Source organism: Macrobrachium nipponense, chromosome 4 (genome assembly GCF_015104395.2).
Source record: "Macrobrachium nipponense isolate FS-2020 chromosome 4, ASM1510439v2, whole genome shotgun sequence".
NCBI classification, from domain to species: Eukaryota; Metazoa; Arthropoda; class Malacostraca; order Decapoda; family Palaemonidae; genus Macrobrachium; species Macrobrachium nipponense.
Genome location: NC_061100.1, coordinates 88,826,452 through 88,848,354, shown reverse-complemented (window position 1 = coordinate 88,848,354; position 21,903 = coordinate 88,826,452). Strand labels below are relative to the sequence as shown.

General features: G+C 33.2%; 2 protein-coding genes across 3 annotated transcripts in view; both read left to right on the top strand.

Annotated features, from left to right (window-relative positions):
* LOC135211000 (uncharacterized) overlaps positions 1 to 21,903 on the top strand; it is a 216,229-nt gene that overhangs the window by 44,754 nt on the left and 149,572 nt on the right. The gene's annotated exons all lie outside the window — the stretch shown is intronic.
* On the top strand, positions 11,362 to 17,446 carry LOC135211434 (uncharacterized). Its single transcript, XM_064244744.1, has 6 exons — positions 11,362 to 11,484; positions 11,779 to 12,009; positions 14,050 to 14,265; positions 15,335 to 15,472; positions 15,800 to 15,952; positions 16,787 to 17,446. Exons 1-6 carry the CDS (start codon positions 11,362 to 11,364, stop codon positions 17,444 to 17,446), a joined length of 1,521 nt encoding a protein of 506 aa, XP_064100814.1.

Here is a 21,903-nt window from a genome sequence, read left to right as displayed (position 1 = left end):
AAAAAACAACAACAATGAAGTACATTACTTTGGGACTAGGATGTAATGAATAGCCATGTAAGACATTCCCGAGGACCAGGCCTAATCCCGCTAAATCAAGAAGCCCAGGAAATACCTATAACAGATATACCCACACCATGGGACTTGGATGTGGAATTCTTGAACGAACCAGGCTTTAGAGTACTGCTGGCCACTGCAATAATAATTAGGAACTTGACTCCTGAAAAGGTTTTATAGTGGGGTCAAGTCCTCAGGAAGGAAGTTGCAGACGGTATCCTGACTGTGATACCAACCTTTTACACTAGTGAGAAAAAAAAAAGAAATTATTATAATTCCAGGAGACATGAGGCAGTAGAATGTCATTTGTCTAAAATAACTTTTTAGGTAATGATATTGATAAGATCCATCATCGATATGACAAAAGCACAATATTGATCAGCACGTGCAGGTAGAGATATCCTTAAATGTCACATCCAAGCGATTAATTTCATGCTGATATCATGTCATGGTCTATCACCTTCCATTTTCCATGGTGCAATGCGTGTTCGCGCACATGTAGGAAGGCTTCCAGCCATTCACTACTTGTCATTTCTCCGAGAATTTCTCGAAGTGACAGTCCATGAAACGTAATCATTTGAAATAATCCATTTATTTTGGTCGATATGCGTCATAACTATTCTCTGTATTAAGATATGTCACTATATTGGGGTACGATATGTTTGTTTAGGAACAAGGATTATCATTAGAGCGGAAGAAGTTGGTAGTTGATATCCTCAAAATTACGTAGATCTTTGAAACAGTCGTCTTACTCATCTCATTGTTAAAATCTTTCCGTAAACAGATCGATGATTTGTCCCTAAGAATTGATCGTCGGCCTGTACTGTTCACAGATGAGCTGATATAGAATATAAAAAGAGTCTCTCTCTCTCTCTCTCTCTCTCTCTCTCTCTCTCTCTCTCTCTCTCTCTCTCTCTCTCTCTCTCCCTTTTTTGTCGGGATGAGGAACTCACTGTGAGATCATATTTCCCCAGAGAGTCGAAGACTTTATGTAACCAGACGGCAGCGAGGGAGTAAAATCCTCGACTGTGATAATAATGGAGGTGCCTCGCCGGATTTTACGTTTTTCATATTTTCCTTTTAATATTTTACCCAGTCCGACCTGATTTTCAAGATATAAATGAAGAGACAACAGACAAGAGGTAAAGGAAATAGAGTAAAGATGTCTTTCGCATCAAGAATGGAAAAAGAACTCAAGTTTAGTGTTATGCCTTTTGAAATATTTTTGTTTTGCGAGATGTTTGAAAAGGGGTGGGGGGGGAGGGGCGGGGGCGGGGGGGGGGAGGCGATGAAATGTCATCTTATGTTGTGAAGTGTTCTGCTATACCTGTATAGAATTATCTCATGATTAGATTTAGGACATTTCTGAATCATCTATTTTTGAAAATGATTGAATTGCATGGGTCCTTGCAAAGCAGTAAAACTTAAATTACACCTGGCATTGATCCGCGACTCAGTATTGACCGAGTATAACATGATAATTCAACTGTCAATATTTAGTGTCCTGTAAAAGGAAACTTGGGATGACTTTGCCTGTCCGTCCGCACTTTGTCTGTCCGCCCTCAGATCTTCAAAATGACTGAGGCTAGAGGGCTGCATATTGGAATGTTGATCATCCACCCTCCAAACATCAAACATACCAAATTCCAGCTCTCTTAACTTCAGTAGTTTTTATTTTATTTTAGGCTAAAGTTAGCCGTATGGTGCGACTGACAGCGATATAGGACAGGCCACTTAGGTGGCTGAAAGCTTTCCCACGTCTCATATCGCTTATAGATTACAGAAAACTCGATTGCATTTTTGACTTGTTTTTATCAGTTAGGATTTGCATCCATCGAATGGTTTTGTTGATTATTTTACTAAATTTTTTCACATCACGCCCTCTGTTCGAGAAGTTAGTAAACGTACTGAATTATTTCCGTTTAAGGTTCACTAAATATTAAAATATTAGCCTACACAATCAGGAAGTTTTAAACGAGAAATTTTAAATATCTCTCGTAAGCGGTTTCATCTCATGGTGATGGTCTGTTCACAATAACCGTTTTTCGACATCATATTATTGCAGTCAGCGGGATCTGAATTTTGACTTTTAAAATCTGCCTTTAAAAAACCATCCAATTCATATAGAAAAAATGAAGAGGAGGAAAAACTCAACCCAGAGTTTAACTTCCCATTCATCCATTTTTGCATCAGTAGAGCTGGAAGACCAGTTGACCTGTTTCAACCAATCTTGGCATAAGACAACCTGAAGTAAATGATATTCAAGTTTGTCCACAAGGGGAAGTGAATGATATTCAAGTTTGTCCAAAAGGGGAAGTAAATAATATTCAAGTTTGTCCAAAAGGGGAAGTAAATAATATTTAAGTTTGTCCAAAAGAGGAAGTAAATAATATTCAAGTTTGTTCAAAAGGGGATGTGAATGATATTCAAGTTTGTCCAAAAGGGGAAATAAATAATATTCAAGTTTGTCCAAAAGGGGAAGTAAATAATATTCAAGTTTGTCCAAAAGGGGAAGTAAATAATATTCAAGTTTGTTCAAAAGGGGAAGTGAGTGATATTCAAGTTTGTCCAAAAGGGGAAATAAATAATATTCAAGTTTGTCCAAAAGGGGAAGTAAATAATATTCAAGTTTGTCCAAAAGGGGAAGTGAATGATATTCAAGTTTGTCCAAAAGGGGAATTAATGATATTCAAGTTTGTCCAAAAGGGGAAGTGAATGATATTCAAGTTTGTCCAAAGGGGAAAGTGAATGATATTCAAGTTTGTCCAAAAGGGGAAGTGAATGATATTTAAATTTGTCCAAAAGGGGAAGTAAATAATATTCAAGTTTGTTCAAAAGGGGAAGTAAATAATATTCAAGTTTGTCCAAAAGGGGAAGTGAATGATATTCAAGTTTGTCCAAAAGGGGAAGTAACTGGTATTCAATTTTGTCCAAAAGGGTAAGCAAATGATATTCAAGTTTGTCCAAAATGGGAAGTAACTGATATTCAAGTTTGTCCAAAATGGGAAGTAAATGATATTCAAGTTTGTCCAAAATGGGAAGTAAATGATATTCAAGTTTGTCCAAAAGAGGAACTAAATAATATTCAAGTTTGTCCATAAGGGGAAGTGAATGATATTCAAGTTTGTCCAAAAGGGGAAGTATATAATATTTGAGTTTGTCCAAAATGGAAGTAAAAAATATTCAAGTTTGTTCAAAAGGGGAAGTGAATGATATTTAAATTTTTCCAAAAGGGGAAGTAACTGATATTCAAGTTTGACCATAAGGGGAAGTGAATAATATTCAAGTTTGTCCAAAAGAGGAAGTAAATAATATTTAAGTTTGTCCAAAGGGGGAAGTAAATAATATTCAAGTTTGTTCAAAAGGGGAAGTGAACGATATTCAAGTTTGTCCAAAAGGGAAGTAAATAATATTCAAGTTTGTCCAAAAGGGGAAGTAAATAATTATTTCAAAAGTTCTCCAAAAAGGGGAAGTGAATGATATTCAAGTTTGTCCAAAAGGGGAAGTAAATGATATTCAAGTTTGTCCAAAAGGGGAAGTGAATGATATTCAAGTTTGTCCAAAAGGGGAAGTAAATGATATTCAAAGTTTGTCCAAAAGGGGAAGTGAATGATATTCAAGTTTGTCCATAAGGGGAAGTAAATGATATTCAAGTTTGTCCAAAAGGGGAAGTAAATGATATTCAAGTTTGTCCAAAAGGGGAAGTGAATGATATTCAAGTTTGTCCAAAAGGGGAAGTGAATGATATTCAAGTTTGTCCAAAATGGGAAGTAAATAATATTCAAATTTGTCCGAAAGGGGAAGTAAATAATATTCAAGTTTGTCCAAAATGGGAAGTAAATAATATTTAAGTTTGTCCAAAAGGGGAAGTAAATAATATTCAAGTTTGTTCAAAAGGGGAAGTGAATGATATTCAAGTTTGTCCAAAAGGGAAAGTAAATAATATTCAAGTTTGTCCAAAAGGGGAAGTAAATAATATTCAAGTTTGTCCAAAAGAGAAGTAAATAATATTCAAGTATGTCCAAAAGGGGAAGTAAATAATATTCAAGTTTGTCCAAAAGGGGAAGTAAATAATATTCAAGTTTGTCCAAAAGGGGAAGTAAATAATATTCAAGTTTGTCCTAAAGGGAAATAACTGATATTCAAGTTTGTCCATAAGGGGAAGTAAATGATATTCAAGTTTGTCCAAAAGGGAAAGTAAATAATATTCAAGTTTGTCCAAAAGGGAAAGTAAATAATATTCGAGTTTGTCCAAAAGGGGAAGTGAATGATATTCAAGTTTGTCCAAAATGGGAAGTAAATAATATTCAAGTTTGTCCAAAAGGGGAAGTAATTGGTATTCGGTTTTGTCCATAAGGGGAAGTGAATGATATTCAAGTTTGTCCATAAGGGGAAGTAAATGATATTCAAGTTTGTCCAAAAAGGAAAGTAAATAATATTCAAGTTTGTCCAAAAGGGAAAGTAAATGATATTCAAGTTTTTCCAAAAGGGGAAGTAACTGATATTCAAGTTTGTCCAAAATGGGAAGTAAATGATATTCAAGTTTGTCCAGAAGGGGAAGTAAATGATATTCAAGTTTGTCCAATAGAGGAACTAAATAATATTCAAGCTTGTCCATAAGGGGAAGTGAATGATATTCAAGTTTGTCCAAAAGGGGAAGTAACTGATATTCAAGTTTGTCCAAAAGGGGAAGTAACTGGTATTAAAGTTTGTCAAGAAGGGGAAATAACTGATATTCAAGTTTGTCCAAAAGGGGAAGTAAATAATATCCAAGTTTGTCCAAAAGGGGAAGTAAATAATATTCAAGTTTGTCCATAAGGGGAAGTGAATGATATTCAAGTATGTCCACAAGGGGAAGTAAATGATATTCAAGTTTGTCCAAAAGAGGAAGTGAATGATATTCAAGTTTGTCCAAAGGGGGAAGTGAATGATATTCAAGTTTGTCCATAAGGGGAAGTGAATGGTATTCAAGTTTTTCCAAAATTGGAAGTGAATGATTTTTAAATTCGTCCAAAAGGGGAAGTAAATAATATTCAAGTTTGTTCAAAAGGGGAAGTGAATGATATTCAAGTTTGTCCAAAAGGGGAAGTAAATAATATTCAAGTTTGTCCAAAAGGGGAAGTAACTAGTATTCAATTTTGTCCATAAGGGGAGGTGAATGATATTCAAGTTTGTACAAAAGGGAAATAACTGATATTCAATTTTATCCATAAGGGGAAGTAAATGATATTCATGTTTGTCCAAAAGGGAAAGTAAATAATATTCAAGTTTGTGCAAAAGGGTAAGTAAATGATATTCAAGTTTGTCCAAAAGGGGAAGTAAATGATATTCAAGTTTGTCCAAAAGAGGAACTAATATATTCAGTTTTGTCCAAAGTGGAGTAATTATATTCAAGTTTTGTCCAAAAGGGGAAGTGAATGATATTCAAGTTTGTCCAAAAGGGGGAGTAACTGGTATTCAAGCTTGTCCATAAGGGTAAATAACTGATATTCAAGTTTGTCCAAAAGGGGAAGTTACTGATATTCCAGTTTGTCCAAAAGGGGAAGTAAATAATATTCAAGTTTGTTCAAAAGGGGAAGTAAATAATATTCAAGTTTGTCCAAAAGGGGAAGTAAATAATATTCAAGTTTGTCCAAAAGGGTAAGTAACTGATATTCCAGTTTGTCCAAAGGTAAGTAAAATAATCTTCAGTTTTTCCAAAGGGAAGTAAATATATTCAAGTTTGTCCAAAGGGGAAGTAATAAGATTCAAGTTTGTTCAAAAAGGAGTGAAGATATTCAGTTTGTCCACAAGGGGAAGTAAATGATTTCCAAGTTGTCCAAAAGGGGGTAACGGTATTCAATTTGGTCCAACAAAAGGGGAAGTGAATGCATATTCAAGTTTGTCCCAAAAAGTGGGAATGTGAATGATATTCAAGTTTGTCAAAAGGGAACGTGATATGATTATTTAACCTTGTCCAAAAAGGGAAGTAAATAATATTCAATTTGTCCCAAAAAGGGGAAGTATAAATAATATTCAAGGTTTGTCCAAAAGGGAGAAAGTAAATAATATTCAGTTTGTCCAAAAGGGGAAGTGATGATAATATTCAAGTTTGTCCCAAAAGGTAAGTATATGATATTCAATTTTGTGTAAAAGGGGAAGTAAATAATATTCAAGTTTGTCCAAAAGGGGAAGTAAATAATATTCAAGTTTGTCCAAAAGGGGAAGTAAATAATATTCAAGTTTGTCCAAAAGGGGAAGTAAATAATATTTAAGTTTGTCCAAAAGGGGAAGTAAATAATATTATAGTTTGTTCAAAAGGGGAAATGAAGGATATTCAAGTTTGGTCCAAAAAAGGGGAAAAGTAAAAAATATTCAAGTTTGTCCAATAGGGGAAAGTAACGGATACAATTTTGTTCCATAAGGGGAAAGTTGAAATGATATTCAAGTTTGTCCAAAGGGAAAATAAATTGATTTAAGTCGATAAGGGGAAGTTAAATGATATTGAAAAAAGTTTGTCCAAAAAGTAAATTTAAATAAATATTCAAGTTTGTCCAATAAGGGAGAAAGTAAACCTGATATTCAGGTTTTGTTCATCCAAAAGGGGAAGTGAAGGATATTCAAGTTTGTCCAAAAAGGGAAAGTAAATAATATTCAAGTTTGTCCAAAAGGGCAGTAAACGGTTATTCAGTTTATCGAAGGGGAAAGTAAATGTTAATTCCAAATGTTCAAGTTTGTCCAAAAGGGGAAGTAAATGATATTCAATGATAATTCCAAGTGTCAAAAGGGAATAAGTGAAATTGATATTCAAGTCGATAAGGGAAGTAAAAATGTATTGAAGTTTGGGTCCAAAAGTAATTAAAATAATATTCAAGTTTGTCCATAAGGAGTAAATGATATTCCAAAAGTTTTGTCCAAAAAGGGGAAGTAAATGATATTCAAGTTTTGTCCAAAAGGGGACGCAAATAATATTCAAGTTTGTCCAAAAGGGGAAGTAAATGATATACAAGTTTGTCCAAAAGGGGAAGTAAATTATATTCAAGTTTGTCCAAAAGGGCAAGTAACTGGTATTCATGTTTATCCAGAAGGGGAAGTAACTGATGTAATATATTATTTGTCCAAAAGGGGAAGTTAAATAAAGATTTCAAGTTTGTCCAAAAGGGGAAGTAAATGATTTTAATTCAGTTTTGTCCAAGAGGAAAAAAGGGTAATAATATTCAAGTTTTTCCAAATAGGGGAAGTGAATGATATTCAAAGTTTGTTCCATAAGGGGAAGGTGAATGATATTCAAGTTTGTCAAAAGAGGAAGTGAATGAATATTCAAGTTGTCCCAAAAGGGAAAAGTAAATGATATTTCCCAAAGTTTGTCCATAAGAGGAATAGTGAAATGAAATTTCGAAGGTTTGTCCCAAAAGGGGAAGTGAATGATATTTAAATTTGTCCAAAAGGGGAAGTAAAATGTAATGAAAGTTTGTTTCCAAAGGTTTGAAGTAAAATAATATTCCAAAAGGGGGTTTTCAAAGGGGTAAAGTATAATAATTCAAGTTTGTTCCATAAGGAAGTAAATATTTAAGTTTGTCCAAAAGGGGAAGTAAATAATATTCAAGTTTGTTCAAAAGGAGAAGTGAATGATATTCAAGTTTGTGCAAAAGGGTAAGTAAATGATATTCAATTTTGTCTAAAAGGGGAAGTAAATAATATTCAGGTTTGTCCAAAAGGGAAAGTGAATGATATTCAAGTTTGTCCAAAAGGGGAAGTGAATGATATTCAAGTTTGTCCAAAAGGGTATGTGAATGATATTCAAGTTTGTCCAAAAGGGGAAGTAACTGGTATTCAAGTTTGTCCAAAAGGGGAAGTAAATGATATTCAAGTTTGTCCAAAAGGGGAATTAAATCATATTCAAGTTTGTCTAAAAGAGGAAGTAAATGATATTCAAGTTTGTCCAAAAGAGGAAGTAAATGATATTCAAATTTGTCCAAAAGGGAAATAACTAATATTCAAGTTTGTCCATAAGGGTAAGTAAATGATATTCAAGTTTGTCCAAAAGGGGAAGTAAATAATATTCAAGTTTGTCCAAAAGGGGAAGTAAATAATATTCAAGTTTGTCCAAAAGGGGAAGTAAATAATATTTAAGTTTGTCCAAAAGGGGAAGTAAATAATATTCAAGTTTGTTCAAAGGGGGAAGTGAATGATATTCAAGTTTGTCCAAAAGGGTAAGTATATGATATTCAATTTTGTCTAAAAGTGAAGTTAATAATATTGAAGTTTGTCCAAAAGGGGAAGTTAATAATATTCAAGTTTGTCCATAAGTGGAAGTAAATAATATTTAAGTTTGTCCTAAAGGGGAAGGGAATGATATTCAAGTTTTTCTCCCAAAAACGGGGCAAGGTGAATTGGGATAATTCCAAGTTTGTCCAAAGGGAATGAATGATATTCAATTTTGTCCAAAAGGGGAAGTGAATGATATTCAAGTTTTGTCCATAAAGGGGAAGTAAAATGATATTCAAGTGTTTTTGTCCAAAAGGGGAAGTAAATAATATTCAAAATTGTCCGAAAGGGGAAGTAAATAATATTCAACTTTGTCCAAAAGGGGAAATAAATTATATTCAAGTTTTTCCAAAAGGGGAAGTAAATAATATTGAAGTTGGTCCAAAAGGAGAAGTAAACTGTTATTCAAGTTTGTGCAAAAGGGGATGTAACTGGTATTCAAGTTTGTCCAGAAGGGGAAGAAACTGATATTCAAGTTTGTACAAAAGGGGAAGTAACTGATATTCAAGTTTGTCCAAAAGGGGAAGTAAATGATATTCAAGTTTGTCCAAAAAGGGGAATTAAGATAAGAATATTCAACGTTTGTCCAAAACGGGAAGTAAAACATATTCTAACTTTGTCCGAAACAGGGGGGGGGGGGGGGGGAAGTTAAATAATATTCAAGTTTTTTCCAAAAGGGGGAAATTAAATAAGATGCTAAATTCGTCCAAAAGGGGAAGTAAATGATAGTTCAACGTTTGTTCCAAAAGTGGGAAGTAACTGGTATTCAAGTTTGGTTCCAAAAGGGGAAGTAAAATGGTTAATTCAAGTTTGTCTGTAAGTGGGGAAGTAAAAACTGAATAATCAGTGTGTTTTGTCCAAAGGGTGGGAATTAACTGATATTCAAGTTTGTCCCAAAGGAGTAAGTAAAATGATAATTCAAGTTTGTCCAAAAGGGGAAGTAAATAATATTCAAGTTTGTCGCCAAAAGGGGGAAGTAATGATATTTCAAGTTTTGGTCCAAATGGGGGCAGTAAAAATGATATTCAAGTTTTGTCCAAAAGGGGTAAGTAAAATGGATATTCCAAAGTTTGTCCGAAAAGGGAAGTAACTGATATTGAAATTTGTCCAAAAGGGGAAGTAAATAATATTCAAGTTTGTCCAAAATTGGAAGGAAATGATATTCAAGTTTGTCCAAAAGGGGAAGTAAATAATATTCATGTTTTTCCAGAAGGGAAATAACTGATATTGAAGTTTTTCCAAAAGGGGAAGTAAGTGATATTCAAGTTTGTCAAAAAGGGTAAGTAACTTATATTCAAGTTTGTCCAAAAGGGGAAGTAACTGATATTTAAGTTTGTCTAAATGGGGAAGTAAATCATATTCAAGTTTGTCCAAAAGGGGAAGTAAATGATATTCAAGTTTGTCCAAAAGGGGATGTAACTGATATTCAAGTTTGTCCAAAAGAGGAAGTAAATGATATTCATGTTTGTACAAAAGGGGAAGTAACATATTCAAGATTTTCCATAAGGGGAAGTAAATAATAATCGAACGTTTGTCCGAGAAAAGGGGAAAGTAAATAACATACAAGTTTGTCCCAAAAATGGGAAAGTAAATAAATAATTTTAAGTTTTTTCCAGCAAGGAAAGTAAAGTAAATAATTTCAAAGTTTGTCCAAAAGAAGAAGTAAATAATATTCAAGTTTGTCAAAAAGGGGAAGTAAATTATATTCAAGTTTGTCCAAAAGGGGAAGTAAATCATATTCAAGTTTTTCCAAAAGGGGAAGTAACTGATATTCAAGTTTGTCCAAAAGGGGAAGTAAATCATATTCAAGTTTTTCCAAATGGGGAAGTAACCTGATATTTCAAAAGTTTTGTCCCAAAACAAGGGGGGTAAATAAGTAATAATTCAATTCAATTTGTCCTAAAAGAGGAAGTAATAATAATATTCAAGTTGTCCCAAAAGGGGAAGTAAAATAATAGTTCATGTTTGTCCTCAAAAGATGGAAGTTAAAATAAGATTGCAAGTTTTGTCCAAAAAGGGGAAAGTTAAGAAATAATATTCAAGTTTTTCCAAAAGAGGAAGCAAATATTATCCAAGATTTCCAAAAGAGAAAGTAAATGATATTCAAGTTTGTCCAAAAGTGGAAGTAAATCATATTCAAGTTTGTCCAAAAGGGGAAGTAAATGATATTCAAGTTTGTCCAAAAGGGGAAGTAAATAATATTCAAGTTTGTCCAAAAGGGGAAGTAAATGATATTCAAGTTTGTCCAAAAGGGGAATTAAATCATATTCAAGTTTGTCCAAAAGGGGAAGTAAATCATATTCAAGTATGTCCAAAAAGGGAAGTAAATCATATTCAAGTTTGTCCAGAAGAGGAAGTGAATGATATTCAAGTTTGTCCATAAGGGAAAGTAACTGATATTCAAGTTTGTCCAAAAGGGGAAGTAAATCATATTCAAGTTTGTCCAAAAGGGGAAGTAAATGATATTCAAGTTTATACAGAAGGGGAAGTAAATGATATTCAAGTTTGTCCAAAAGGGGAAGTGAATGATATTCAAGTTTGTCCATAAGGGGAAGTAAATGATATTCAAGTTTGTCCAAAAGGGGAAGTAAATGATATTCAAGTTTGTCCAAAAGGGGAAGTAAATGATATTCAAGTTTGTCCAAAAGGGGTAGTAAATGATATTACAGTTTGTCCGAAAAGGGAAGTAACTGATATTCAAGTTTGTCCAAAAGGGGAAGTAAATAATATTCAAGTTTGTCCAAAATTGGAAGGAAATGATATTCAAGTTTGTCGAAAAGGGAAAGTAAATATATTCATGTTTTCCAGAAGGGGAAAGGGAAACTTGTATTTCAAGGTTTTTCCAAAAAGGGGAAGGAATCCAAGGTGATATTCAAGTTTTTTGGCAAAAAAAGGGGAAAGAACTGATATTAAGTTTGTCCAAAAGGGGAAGAACTGATATTCAAGTTTTTCCAAAAGGGGAAGTAAGTGATATTCAAGTTTGTCAAAAAGGGGAAGTAACTGATATTCAGTTTGGTTTCCCCAAAAGGAGAGTACTGATATTCAGGTTTGTCTACAATGGGGCAAGTAAATGATGTTCAAGTTTGTCCAAAAGGGGAAGTAAATGATATTCAAGTTTGTCCAAAAGGGGATATAACTGATATTCAAGTTTGTCCAAAAGGGGAAGTAAATGATATTCAAGTTTGTACAAAAGGGGAAGTAATATATTCAAGATTTTCCATAAGGGGAAGTAAATAATATCCAAGTTTGTCCTAAAGGGGAAGTAAATAACATACAAGTTTGTCCAAAATGGGAAGTAAATAATATTTAAGTTTTTCCAGAAGGCGAAGTAAATAATATTCAAGTTTGTCCAAAAGAAGAAGTAAATAATATTCAAGTTTGTCAAAAAGGGGAAGTAAATCATATTCAAGTTTGTCCAAAAGGGAAGTAAATGATATTCAAGTTTGTCCATAAGGGGAAGTAAATGATATTCAGGTTAGTCCAAAATGGGAAGTTAATCATATTCAAGTTTGTTCAAAACTGGAAGTAAATAATATTGAAGTTTGTCCAAAAGGGGAAGTGAATGATATTCAAGTTTGTCCAAAAGGGGAAGTAAATGATATTCAAGTTTGTCCAGAAGGGGAAGTAAATGATATGCAAGTTTGTCCAAAAGGGGAAGTAAATAATATTCAAGTTTGTCTAAAAGAGGAAGTAAGTGATATTCAAGTTTGTTCAAAAGAGGAAGTAAATGATATTCAAATTTGTCCAAAAGGGAAATAATTAATATTCAAGTTTGTCCATAAGGGTAAGTAAATGATATTCAAGTTTGTCCAGAAGGGGAAGTAAATCATATTCAAGTTTGTCCAAAAGGCGAAGTAAGTGATATTCAAGTCTGTCCAAAAAGAAAGTAAATGATATTCAAGTTTGTCCAAAAGGAGAAGTAAATGATTTTCAAGTTTGTCCAAAAGGGGAAGTAAATAATATTCAAGTTTGTCCAATAGGTGAAGTTAATATTATTCAAGTTTGTCCAAAATGGGAAGTAAATAATAATAATTCAAAATAAGATTTAACCAAAAAAACAAGTCCAAAAAAGGAAAAAGGGGAAGATAAGGGGAAAAAGGATATTCAAGGTTGTCCAAAAGGGAAGTAAATGATATTCAAGTTTTGTCCGAAAGGGGGAGGGGAAGTGCGGGGGGGGAATGATATTCAAGTTTGTCCAAGTTGAAATCCAAAAGGAGAAGTAAATGATGTTCAAGTTTGTCCAGAAGGGGAAGTAAATGTTATATTGCAAGTTTTGTCTGAAAGGGGAAGTTTGTTTTGAATGATATTTCAAGTTTGTCCAAAAGGGGAAGTAAATAATATTCAAGTTTGTCCAAAAGGGGAAGTGAATGATATTCAAGTTTGTCCAAAAGGGGAAGTAAATGATATTCAAGTTTGTCCGAAAGGGGAAGTGAATGATATTCAAGTTTGTCCAAAAGGGGGAGTAAATAATATTCAAGTTTGTCCAAAAGGGGAAGTGAATGATATTCAAGTTTGTCCAAAAGGGGAAGTAAATCATATTAAAGTTTGTCCATAAGGGGAAGTAAATGATATTCAAATTTGTCCAAAAGGGAAAGTAAATGATATTCAAGTTTGTCCAAAAGGGGAAGTAAATAATATTCAAGTTTGTCCAAAAGGGGAAGTAAATGATATTCATGTTTGTCCATAAGGGGAAGTAAATGATGTTCAAGTTTGTCCAAAAGGGAAATTAAGTGATATTCAAGTTTGTCCAAAAGGGAAGTAACTGATATTCAAGTTTGTCCAAAAGGGAAGTAACTGATATTCAAGTTTTTCCAAAAGGGAAAGTAACTGTTATTCAAGTTTGTCCAAAAGGGGAAGTAAATCATATTCAAGTTTGTCCATAAGGGGAAGTAAATGATATTCAAGTTAGTCAAAAAGGGAAAGTAAATGATATTCAAGAATTTGTCCAATGAGGGAAGTAAATGATATTCAAATTTGTCCAAAAGGGGAAGTAAATGATATTCAAGTTTGTCCACAAGGGGAAGTAAATGATATTCAAGTTTGTCCAAAAGGGGAATTAAATGATATTCAAGTTTGTCCAAAAGGGAAAGTAAATGATATTCAAGTTTGTCCATAAGGGGAAGTAAATGATATTCAAGTTTGTCCAAAAGGGGAAGTAGATGATATTCAAGTTTGTCCAAAAGGGGAATTAAATGATATTCAAGTTTGTCCATAAGGGGAAGTAAATGATATTCAAGTTTGTCCATAAGGGAAAGTAAATGATATTCAAGTTTGTCCATAAGGGAAAGTAAATGATATTGAAGTTTGTCCAAAAGGGAAAGTAAATGATATTCAAGTTTGTCCATAAGGGGAAGTAAATGATATTCAAGTTTGTCCAAAAGGGGAAGTAGATGATATTCAAGTTTGTCCAAAAGGGGAAGTAAATGATATTCAAGTTTGTCCATAAGGGGAAGTAAATGATATTCAAGTTTGTCCATAAGGGAAAGTAAATGATATTCAAGTTTGTCCATAAGGGGAAGTAAATGATATTCAAGTTAGTCAAAAAGGGAAAGTAAATGATATTCAAGTTGTCCAAAAGGGGATGTAAATGATATTCATGTTTGTCCAGAAGGGAAAGTAACTGATATTCAAGTTTGTCCAAAAGGGGAAGTAACTGATATTCAAGTTTGTCCAAAAGGGGAAGTAAATGATATTCAAGTTTGTCCATAAGGGGAAGTAACTGATTTTCAAGTTTGTCCATAAAAGGAAGTAAATGATATTCAAGTTTGTCCAATGAGGGAAGTAAATGATATTCAAATTTGTCCAAAAGGGGAAGTAAATGATATTCAAGTCTGTCCACAAGGGGAAGTAAATGATATTCAAGTTTGTCCAAAAGGGGAATTAAATGATATTCAAGTTTGTTCAATGAGGGAAGTAAATGATATTCAAATTTGTCCAAAAGGGGAAGTAAATGATATTCAAGTTTGTCCACAAGGGGAAGTAAATGATATTCAAGTTTGTCCAAAAGGGGAATTAAATGATATTCAAGTTTGTCCAAAAGGGAAAGTAAATGATATTCAAGTTTGTCCATAAGGGGAAGTAAATGATATTCAAGTTTGTCCAAAAGGGGAAGTAGATGATATTCAAGTTTGTCCAAAAGGAAAATAAAGAATGATATTCAAGTTTGTCCATAAGGGAAAGTAAATGATATTCAAGTTTGTCCATAAGGGAAAGTAAATGATATTGAAGTTTGTCCAAAAGGGAAAGTAAATGATATTTATGTTTGTCCAAAGGGGGAAGTAGATGATGTTGAAGTTTGTCCATAAGGGGAAGTAAATGATATTCCAGTTTGTCCATAAGGGGAAGTAAATGATATTCAAGTTTGTCCATAAGGGAAAGTAAATGATATTCAAGTTTGTCCATAAGGGGAAGTAAATCATATTCAAGTTTGTACAAAAGGGGAATATATGATATTTAAAGTTGTCCAAAAGGGGGAGTAAAAATTTATTCAAGTTTGTCCAAAGGGGAAGTAAATGATATTCAAGTTTGTCCAAAGGGGAAAGTAAATGATATTCTAGTTCGTCCATAAGGGGGAGTAAATGATATTCACGTTTGTTCAAAAGGGAAAGTAAATGATTCTTAAGTTTGTCCAAATGGGGAAGTAAATGATTTTCAAGTTTGTTCAAAAGGGAAAGTAAATGATTCTTAAGTTTGTCCAAATGGGGAAGTAAATGATTTTCAAGTTTGTCCAAAAGGGAAAGTAAATGATATTCAAGTTTGTCCATAAGGGGAAGTAAATGATATTCAAGTTTGTCCAAAAGGGAAAATATATGATATTCAAGTTTGTTCAGAGGGGGAAGTAAATGATATTCAAGTTTGTCCAAAACGGAAAGTAAATGATATTCAAGTTTGTCCATCGGGGAAGTTAAGTGATTCAAGTTTCTCTATAAGGGGAAAGTAGAAATGATATTATGTTTGTCCATAAGGGGAAGTAAATGATATTCAAGTTTGTCCAAAAGGGAAAGTAAATGATATTCATGTTTGTCCAAAGGGGGAAGAAAATGATATTCAAGTTTGTCCAAAAGGGAAAGTAAATGGTATTCAAGTTTGTCCAAAAGTGAAAGTAAATGATATTCAAGTTTGTCGAAAAGGGAAAGTGAATGATATTCAAGTTTGTCCAAAAGGGAAGGTAAATGGTATTCAAGTTTGTCCAAAAGGGAAAGTAAATGATATTCAAGTTTGTTCTAAATGGAAAGTAAATGATATTCAAGTTTGTCGAAAAGGGAAAGTAAATGTTATTAAAGTTTGTCCAAAAGGGAAAGTAAATGATATTCAGTTTGTCCAATTGCCATTGAGTAAATGATATTCAAGTTGTCAAAAGGTTGGGAAAGTAAAGGATATTCAAGTTTGTCCAAACTGGAAAGTAAATGATATTCAAGTTTGTCCAAAAGGGAAAGTAAATGATATTCAAGTTTGCCAAAAGAGAAAGTAAATGATATTCAAGTTTGTACAAAAGGGGGAAGTAAGTGATATTCAAGTTTGTCCAAAAGGGAAAGTAAAGGATATTCAAGTTTGTCCAAAAGGGAAAGTAAATGATATTGAAGTTTTTCCAAAGGAGGAAGTAAATGATATTCAAGTTTGTCCAAAAGGGAAAGTAAATGATATTCAAGTTTGTCCATAAGGGGAAGGAAATGATATTCAAGTTTGTCCAAAAGGGAAAGTAAATGATATTCAAGTTTGTCCAAAAGGGAAGTAAAGGATATTGAAGTTTGTCCAAAAGGGAAAGTAAATGATATTGAAGTTTGTCGAAAAGGGAAAGTAAATGATATTCAAGTTTGTCCAAAGGGGGAAGTAAACGATATTCAAGTTTGTCCTAAAGGGAAAGTAAATGATATTCAAGTTTTTCCAAAAGGGAAAGTAAATGATATTCAAGTTTGTCCAAAGGGGGAAGTAAACGATATTCAAGTTTGTCCATAAGGGGAAGTAAATGATATTCAAGTTTGTCCAAAAGGGAAAGTAAATGATATTCAAGTTTGTCCAAAACGGAAAGTAAATGATATTCAAGTTTGTCCAAAAGGGAAAGTAAATGATATTCAAGTTTGTCCAAAAGGGAAAGTAAAGGATATTCTAGTTTGTCCAAAAGGGAAAGTAAATGATATTCAAGTTTGTCCAAAAGAGAAACTAAATGATATTCAAGTTTGTACAAAAGGGGGAAGTAAATGATATTCAAGTTTGTCCAAAAGGAAAGTAAATGACATTCAAGTTTGCCCAAAAGGGAAAGTAAACGATATTCAAGTTTGTCCAAAAGGGAAGTAAATGATATTAAAGTTTGGCCAAATGGGAAAGTAAATAATATTGAAGTTTATCCAAAAGGGAAAGTAAATGATATTCAAGTTTGTCCAAAGGAGGAAGTAAACGATATTCAAGTTTGTCCAAAAGGGAAAGTAAATGATATTCAAGTTTGTCCAAAGGGGAAAATAAATGATATTGAAGTTGTCCAAAGGGGGAAGCAAACGATATTCAAGTTTGTCGAAAAGGGAAAGTAAATGATATTCAAATTTGTCCAAAAGGGAAAGTAAAGGATATTGAAGTTTGTCCAAAATGGAAAGTAAATGATATTCAAGTTTGTCCAATAGGGAAAGTAAATTATATTCAAGTTTGTCCAATAGGGATAGTAAATGATATTCAAGTTTGTCCAAAAGGGAAAGTAAATGATATTCAAGTTTGTTCAAAAGTGAAAGTAAATTATATTCAGGTTTGTCCGAAAGGGAAAGTAAATGATATTGAAGTTTGTCCAAAGGGGGAAGTAAATGATATTGAAGTTTGTCCAAAAGGGAAAGTAAATGATATTCAAGTTTGTCCAAAATGGGAAGTAAATGATATTCAAGTTTTTCCAAAAGGGAAAGTAAATGATATTGAAGTTTGTCCAAAAGGAAAAGTAAATGATATTGAAGTTTGTCCAAAGGGGGAAGTAAACGATATTCAAGTTTGTCCGAAAGGGAAAGTAAATGATATTGAAGTTTGTCCAAAGGGGGAAGTAAAGGATATTCAAGTTTGTCCAAAAGGGAAAGTAAATAATATTCAAGTTTGTCCAAAAGGGGATGTAAATGATATTCAAGTTTGTCCAAAAGGGGAAGTAAATGATATTCAAGATTGTCCATAAGGGGAAGTAAATAATATTCAAGTTTGTCCAAAAGGGGAAGTAAATGATATTCAAGTTTGTCCAAAAGGGAAAATAAGTGTTATTCGAGTTTGTCCATAAGGGGTAGTAAATGATATTCAAGTAAATGTTATTCGAGTTTGTCCATAAGGGGAAGTAAATGATATTCAAGTTTGTCCATAAGGGAAAGTAAATGTTATTCGAGTTTGTCCATAAGGGGAAGTAAATGATAGTCAAGTTTGTTAATAAGGGAAAGTAAATGTTATTCGAGTTTGTCCATAAGGGGAAGTAAATAATATTTAAGTTTGTCCATAAGGGAAAGTAAATGTTATTCGAGTTTGTCCTTAAGGGGAAGTTAATAAGATTCAAGTTTGTCCAAAAGGGGATGTAAATGATATTCAAATTTGTCCATAAGGGGAAGTAAATGATATTCAAGTTTGTCCATAAGGGGAAGTAAATGATATTAAAGTTTGTTCATAAGGGGAAGTAAATTATATTCAAGTTTGTCCAAAAGGGAAAGTAAATAATATTCAAGTTTGTCCAAAAGGGAAAGTAAAGATTTTTCAAGTTTGTCCAAAAGGGAAAGTAAATGATATTCAAGTTTGTCCAAAATGGAAAGTAAATGATGTTCAAGTTTGTCCAAAAGGGAAAGTAAATGTTATTCGGGTTTGTCCATAAGGGGAAGTAAATAAGATTCAAGTTTGTTCAAAAGGGGAAGTAAATGATATTCAATTTTGTCCATAAGTAGAAGTAAATTATATTCAAGTTTGACCATAAGGGGAAGTAAATGATATTCAAGGTTGTCCAAAAGGGGAAGTAAATGATATTCAAGTTTGTCCAAAAGGGAAAGTAAAGGATATTCAAGTTTGTCCAAAAGGGAAAGTATATGATATTCAAGTTTGTCCAAAATGGAAAGTAAATGATATTCAAGTTTGTCCAAAAGGGAAAGTAATGTTCGATTTGTTCCATAAGGGGAAGTAAATGATTCAAGTTGTCAAAATGAGTAATGATATTTCAAGTGTTCAAAAGGGAAAGTAAATGTTATTCGAGTTTGTCCATAAGGGGAAGTAAATGATATTCAAGTTTGTTCATAAGGGAAAGTAAATATTATTCGAGTTTGTCTATAAGGGGAAGTAAATGATATTCAAGTTTGTCCATAAGGGGAAGTAAATAATATTCAAGTTTGTCCAAAAGGGAAAGGAAATGTTATTCGAGTTTGTCCATAAGGGGAAGTAAATGATATTCAAGTTTGTCCAAAATGGGAAGTAAATGATATTGAAGTTTGTTAATAAGGGAAAGTAAATGTTATTCGAGTTTGTTCATAAGGGAAAGTAAATAATATTTAAGTTTGTCCATAAGGGAAAGTAAATGTTATTCGAGTTTGTCCATTAGGGGAAGTAAATAAGATTCAAGTTTGTCCAAATGGGGAAGTAAATGATATTCAAGTTTGTCCATAAGGGGAAGTAAATAATATTCAAGATTGTGTATAAGGGGAAGTAAATGATATTCAAGTTTGTGCAAAGGGGGAAGTAAATGATATTCAAGTTTGTCCATAAGGGGAAGTAAATAATATTCAAGTTTGTCCATAAGGGGGAGTAAATGATATTCAAGATTGTGTATAAGGGGAAGTAAATGATATTCAAGTTTGTCCTTAAGGGGAAGTAAATGATATTCAATTTTGTCCATAAGGGGAAGTAAATGATATTCAAGTTTGTCCATAAGGGAAAGTAAATGTTATTGGAGTTTGTCCATAAGGGGAAGTAAACAATATTGAAGTTTTCCATAAGGGAAAATAGATGTTATTTAAGTTTGCCCAAAAAAGGAAGTAAATGTTATTCGAGTTTTTCCGAAAGGGGAAGTAAATAATATTCAAGTTTGTCCAAACGGTGGAAATAAATGATATTCAAGTTTGTCCATAAGGGAAAGTAAATTTTATTCGAGTTTGTCCAAAAGGGGAAGTAAATAATATTCAAGTTTGTCCAAAAGGGAAAGTAAATGATATCCAAGTTTGTCCAAAAGGGGAAGTAAATGATATTCAAGTTTGTCCATAAGAGGGGAGTAAATGATATTCAAGATTGTGTATAAGGGGAAGTAAATGATATGCAAGATTGTGTATAAGGGGAAGTAAATAATATTCAAGATTGTGTATAAGGGGAAGTAAATGATATTCAAGTTTGTCCAAAGGGGGAAGTAAATGATATTCAAGTTTGTCCATAAGGGGAAGTAAATAATATTCAAGTTTGTCCATAAGGGGGAGTAAATGATATTCAAGATTGTCCAAAAGGGGAAGTAAATGATATTCAAGTTTGTCCAAAAGTGGAAGTAAATGATATTCAAGTTTGTGTATAAGGGGAAGTAAATGATATTTAAGTTTGTCCATAAGGGTAAGTAAATGATATTCAGGTTTGTCCATAAGGGGAAGTAAATGATACTGAAGTTTGTCCAATGGGTGAAGTAAATGATATTCAAGTTTGTCCAAAATTGAAAGTAAATGATATCTAAGTTTGTCTAAAAGGGGAAGTAAATAATATTCAGGTTTGTCCAAAAGGGAAAGTAAATGATATCCAAGTTTGTCTAAAAGGGGAAGTAAATAATATTCAGGTTTGTCCAAAAGGGAAAGTAAATGATATCCAGGTTTGTCCAAAATGGAAAGTAAATGATATCCAAGTTTGTCCAAAAGTGAAAGTAAATGACATTCAAGTGTGTCCAAAAGGGAAAGATATTCAAGTTTGTTCAAAAGGGAGGTAAATGATAATGAAGTTTGTACAAAATTAAGGTAAATCATATTCTAGTTTCTCATCAAGGGGACGTAAATGATATGCAAGTTTTTCCAAAAGGGGAGGTAAAACATATTCTATATTGTCCAAAAGGGGAGGTAAATGATATTCAAGTTTGTCTAAAAAAGAAGGTAAATGACATTCAAATTATTGCAAAAGGGGAGGCAAATGATATTGAAGTTTGTCCAAAAGTTGAGTTAAATAATGTTTGAGTTTGTCCAAAAGGGGAAATATACGATATTGAAGTTTGTCCAAAAGTTGAGGTAAATAATCTTTGAGCTTGTCCAAAAGGGGAAATATACGATATTGAAGTTTGTCCAAAGGGAAGGGAAGATGATTATGAAATAGTGAAAAAAGTAGTGAAAATAGGGTAGGTGTTGGGGGTGTCAATTGAAATTCTTTAGACGTTCTGAGCCATAGATGGTAAAACTAACTTCCTTATGTAGTGTAGGAGCAGGTTTTTTAAACACTGGGCCCAGGAGCCAGGAAGGTCCAAAGTTTTTCATAGGAGTAGGAAAGAGAAATGTTAGAACTGAAGCCTATTCTTAGGCTACATAAGCATCAACGTGGGCCATTGAGTACTGTGGCTCCTGTCGCCTCTTTTCAAAGTCTTCTTTCTTGGGTGTGATTATTATTAACCTGCTGATAAGAATACGATAAATTCAGAAGGCTACAGAGACTGAATACAATTGAAAAAACTGTTATTATTCTAAAAAAATTCTTTGTGTAGTAAAGACGTTATTATTATTATTATTATTATTATTATTTTTTTTTTTTTTTTTTTTTTTTTTTTTTATTATTTTTTTTTTTTTCTTTTTTTACTCTATCACAGTCCTCCAATTCGACTGGTGGTATTTATAGTGTGGGGTTCCGGGTTGCATCCTGCCTCCTTAGGAGTCCATCACTCTTCTTACTATGTGTGCCGTTTCTAGGATGACACTCTTCTGCATGAGTCCTGGAGCTACTTCAGCCTCTAGTTTTTCTAGATTCCTTTTCAGAGATCTTGGGATCGTGCCTAGTGCTCCTATGATTATGGGTACGATTTCCACTGGCCTATCCCATATCCTTCTTATTTCTATTTTCAGATCTTGATACTTATCCATTTTTTCCCTCTCTTTCTCTTCAACTCTGGTGTCCCATGGTATTGCGACATCAATGAGTGATACTTTCTTCTTGACTTTGTCAATCAACGTCACGTCCGGTCTGTTTGCACGTATCACCCTATCCGTTCTGATACCATAGTCCCAGAGGATCTTTGCCTGATCGTTTTCTATCACTCCCTCAGGTTGGTGCTCGTACCACTTATTATGCAAGGTAAACTGATGTTTCTTGCACAGGCTCCAGTGGAGGGCTTTTGCCACTGAATCATGCCTCTTTTGTACTGGTTCTGTGCAAGTGCCGAGCATTCGCTTGCTATGTGGTTTATGGTTTCATTTTTCGTATTGCACTTCCTACATATGGGAGAGATGTTATTTCCGTCTATCGTTCTTTGAACATATCTGGTTCTTAGGGCCTGATCTTGTGCCGCTGTTATCATTCCTTCAGTTTCCTTCTTTAGCTCTCCCCTCTGTAGCCATTGCCAATTGTCATCGCTGGCTAGTTCTTTAGTCTGTCTCATGTATTGTCCGTGCATTGGTTTGTTGTGCCAGTCCTCTGTTCTGTCTGTCTTTCTCCTGTCTCTGT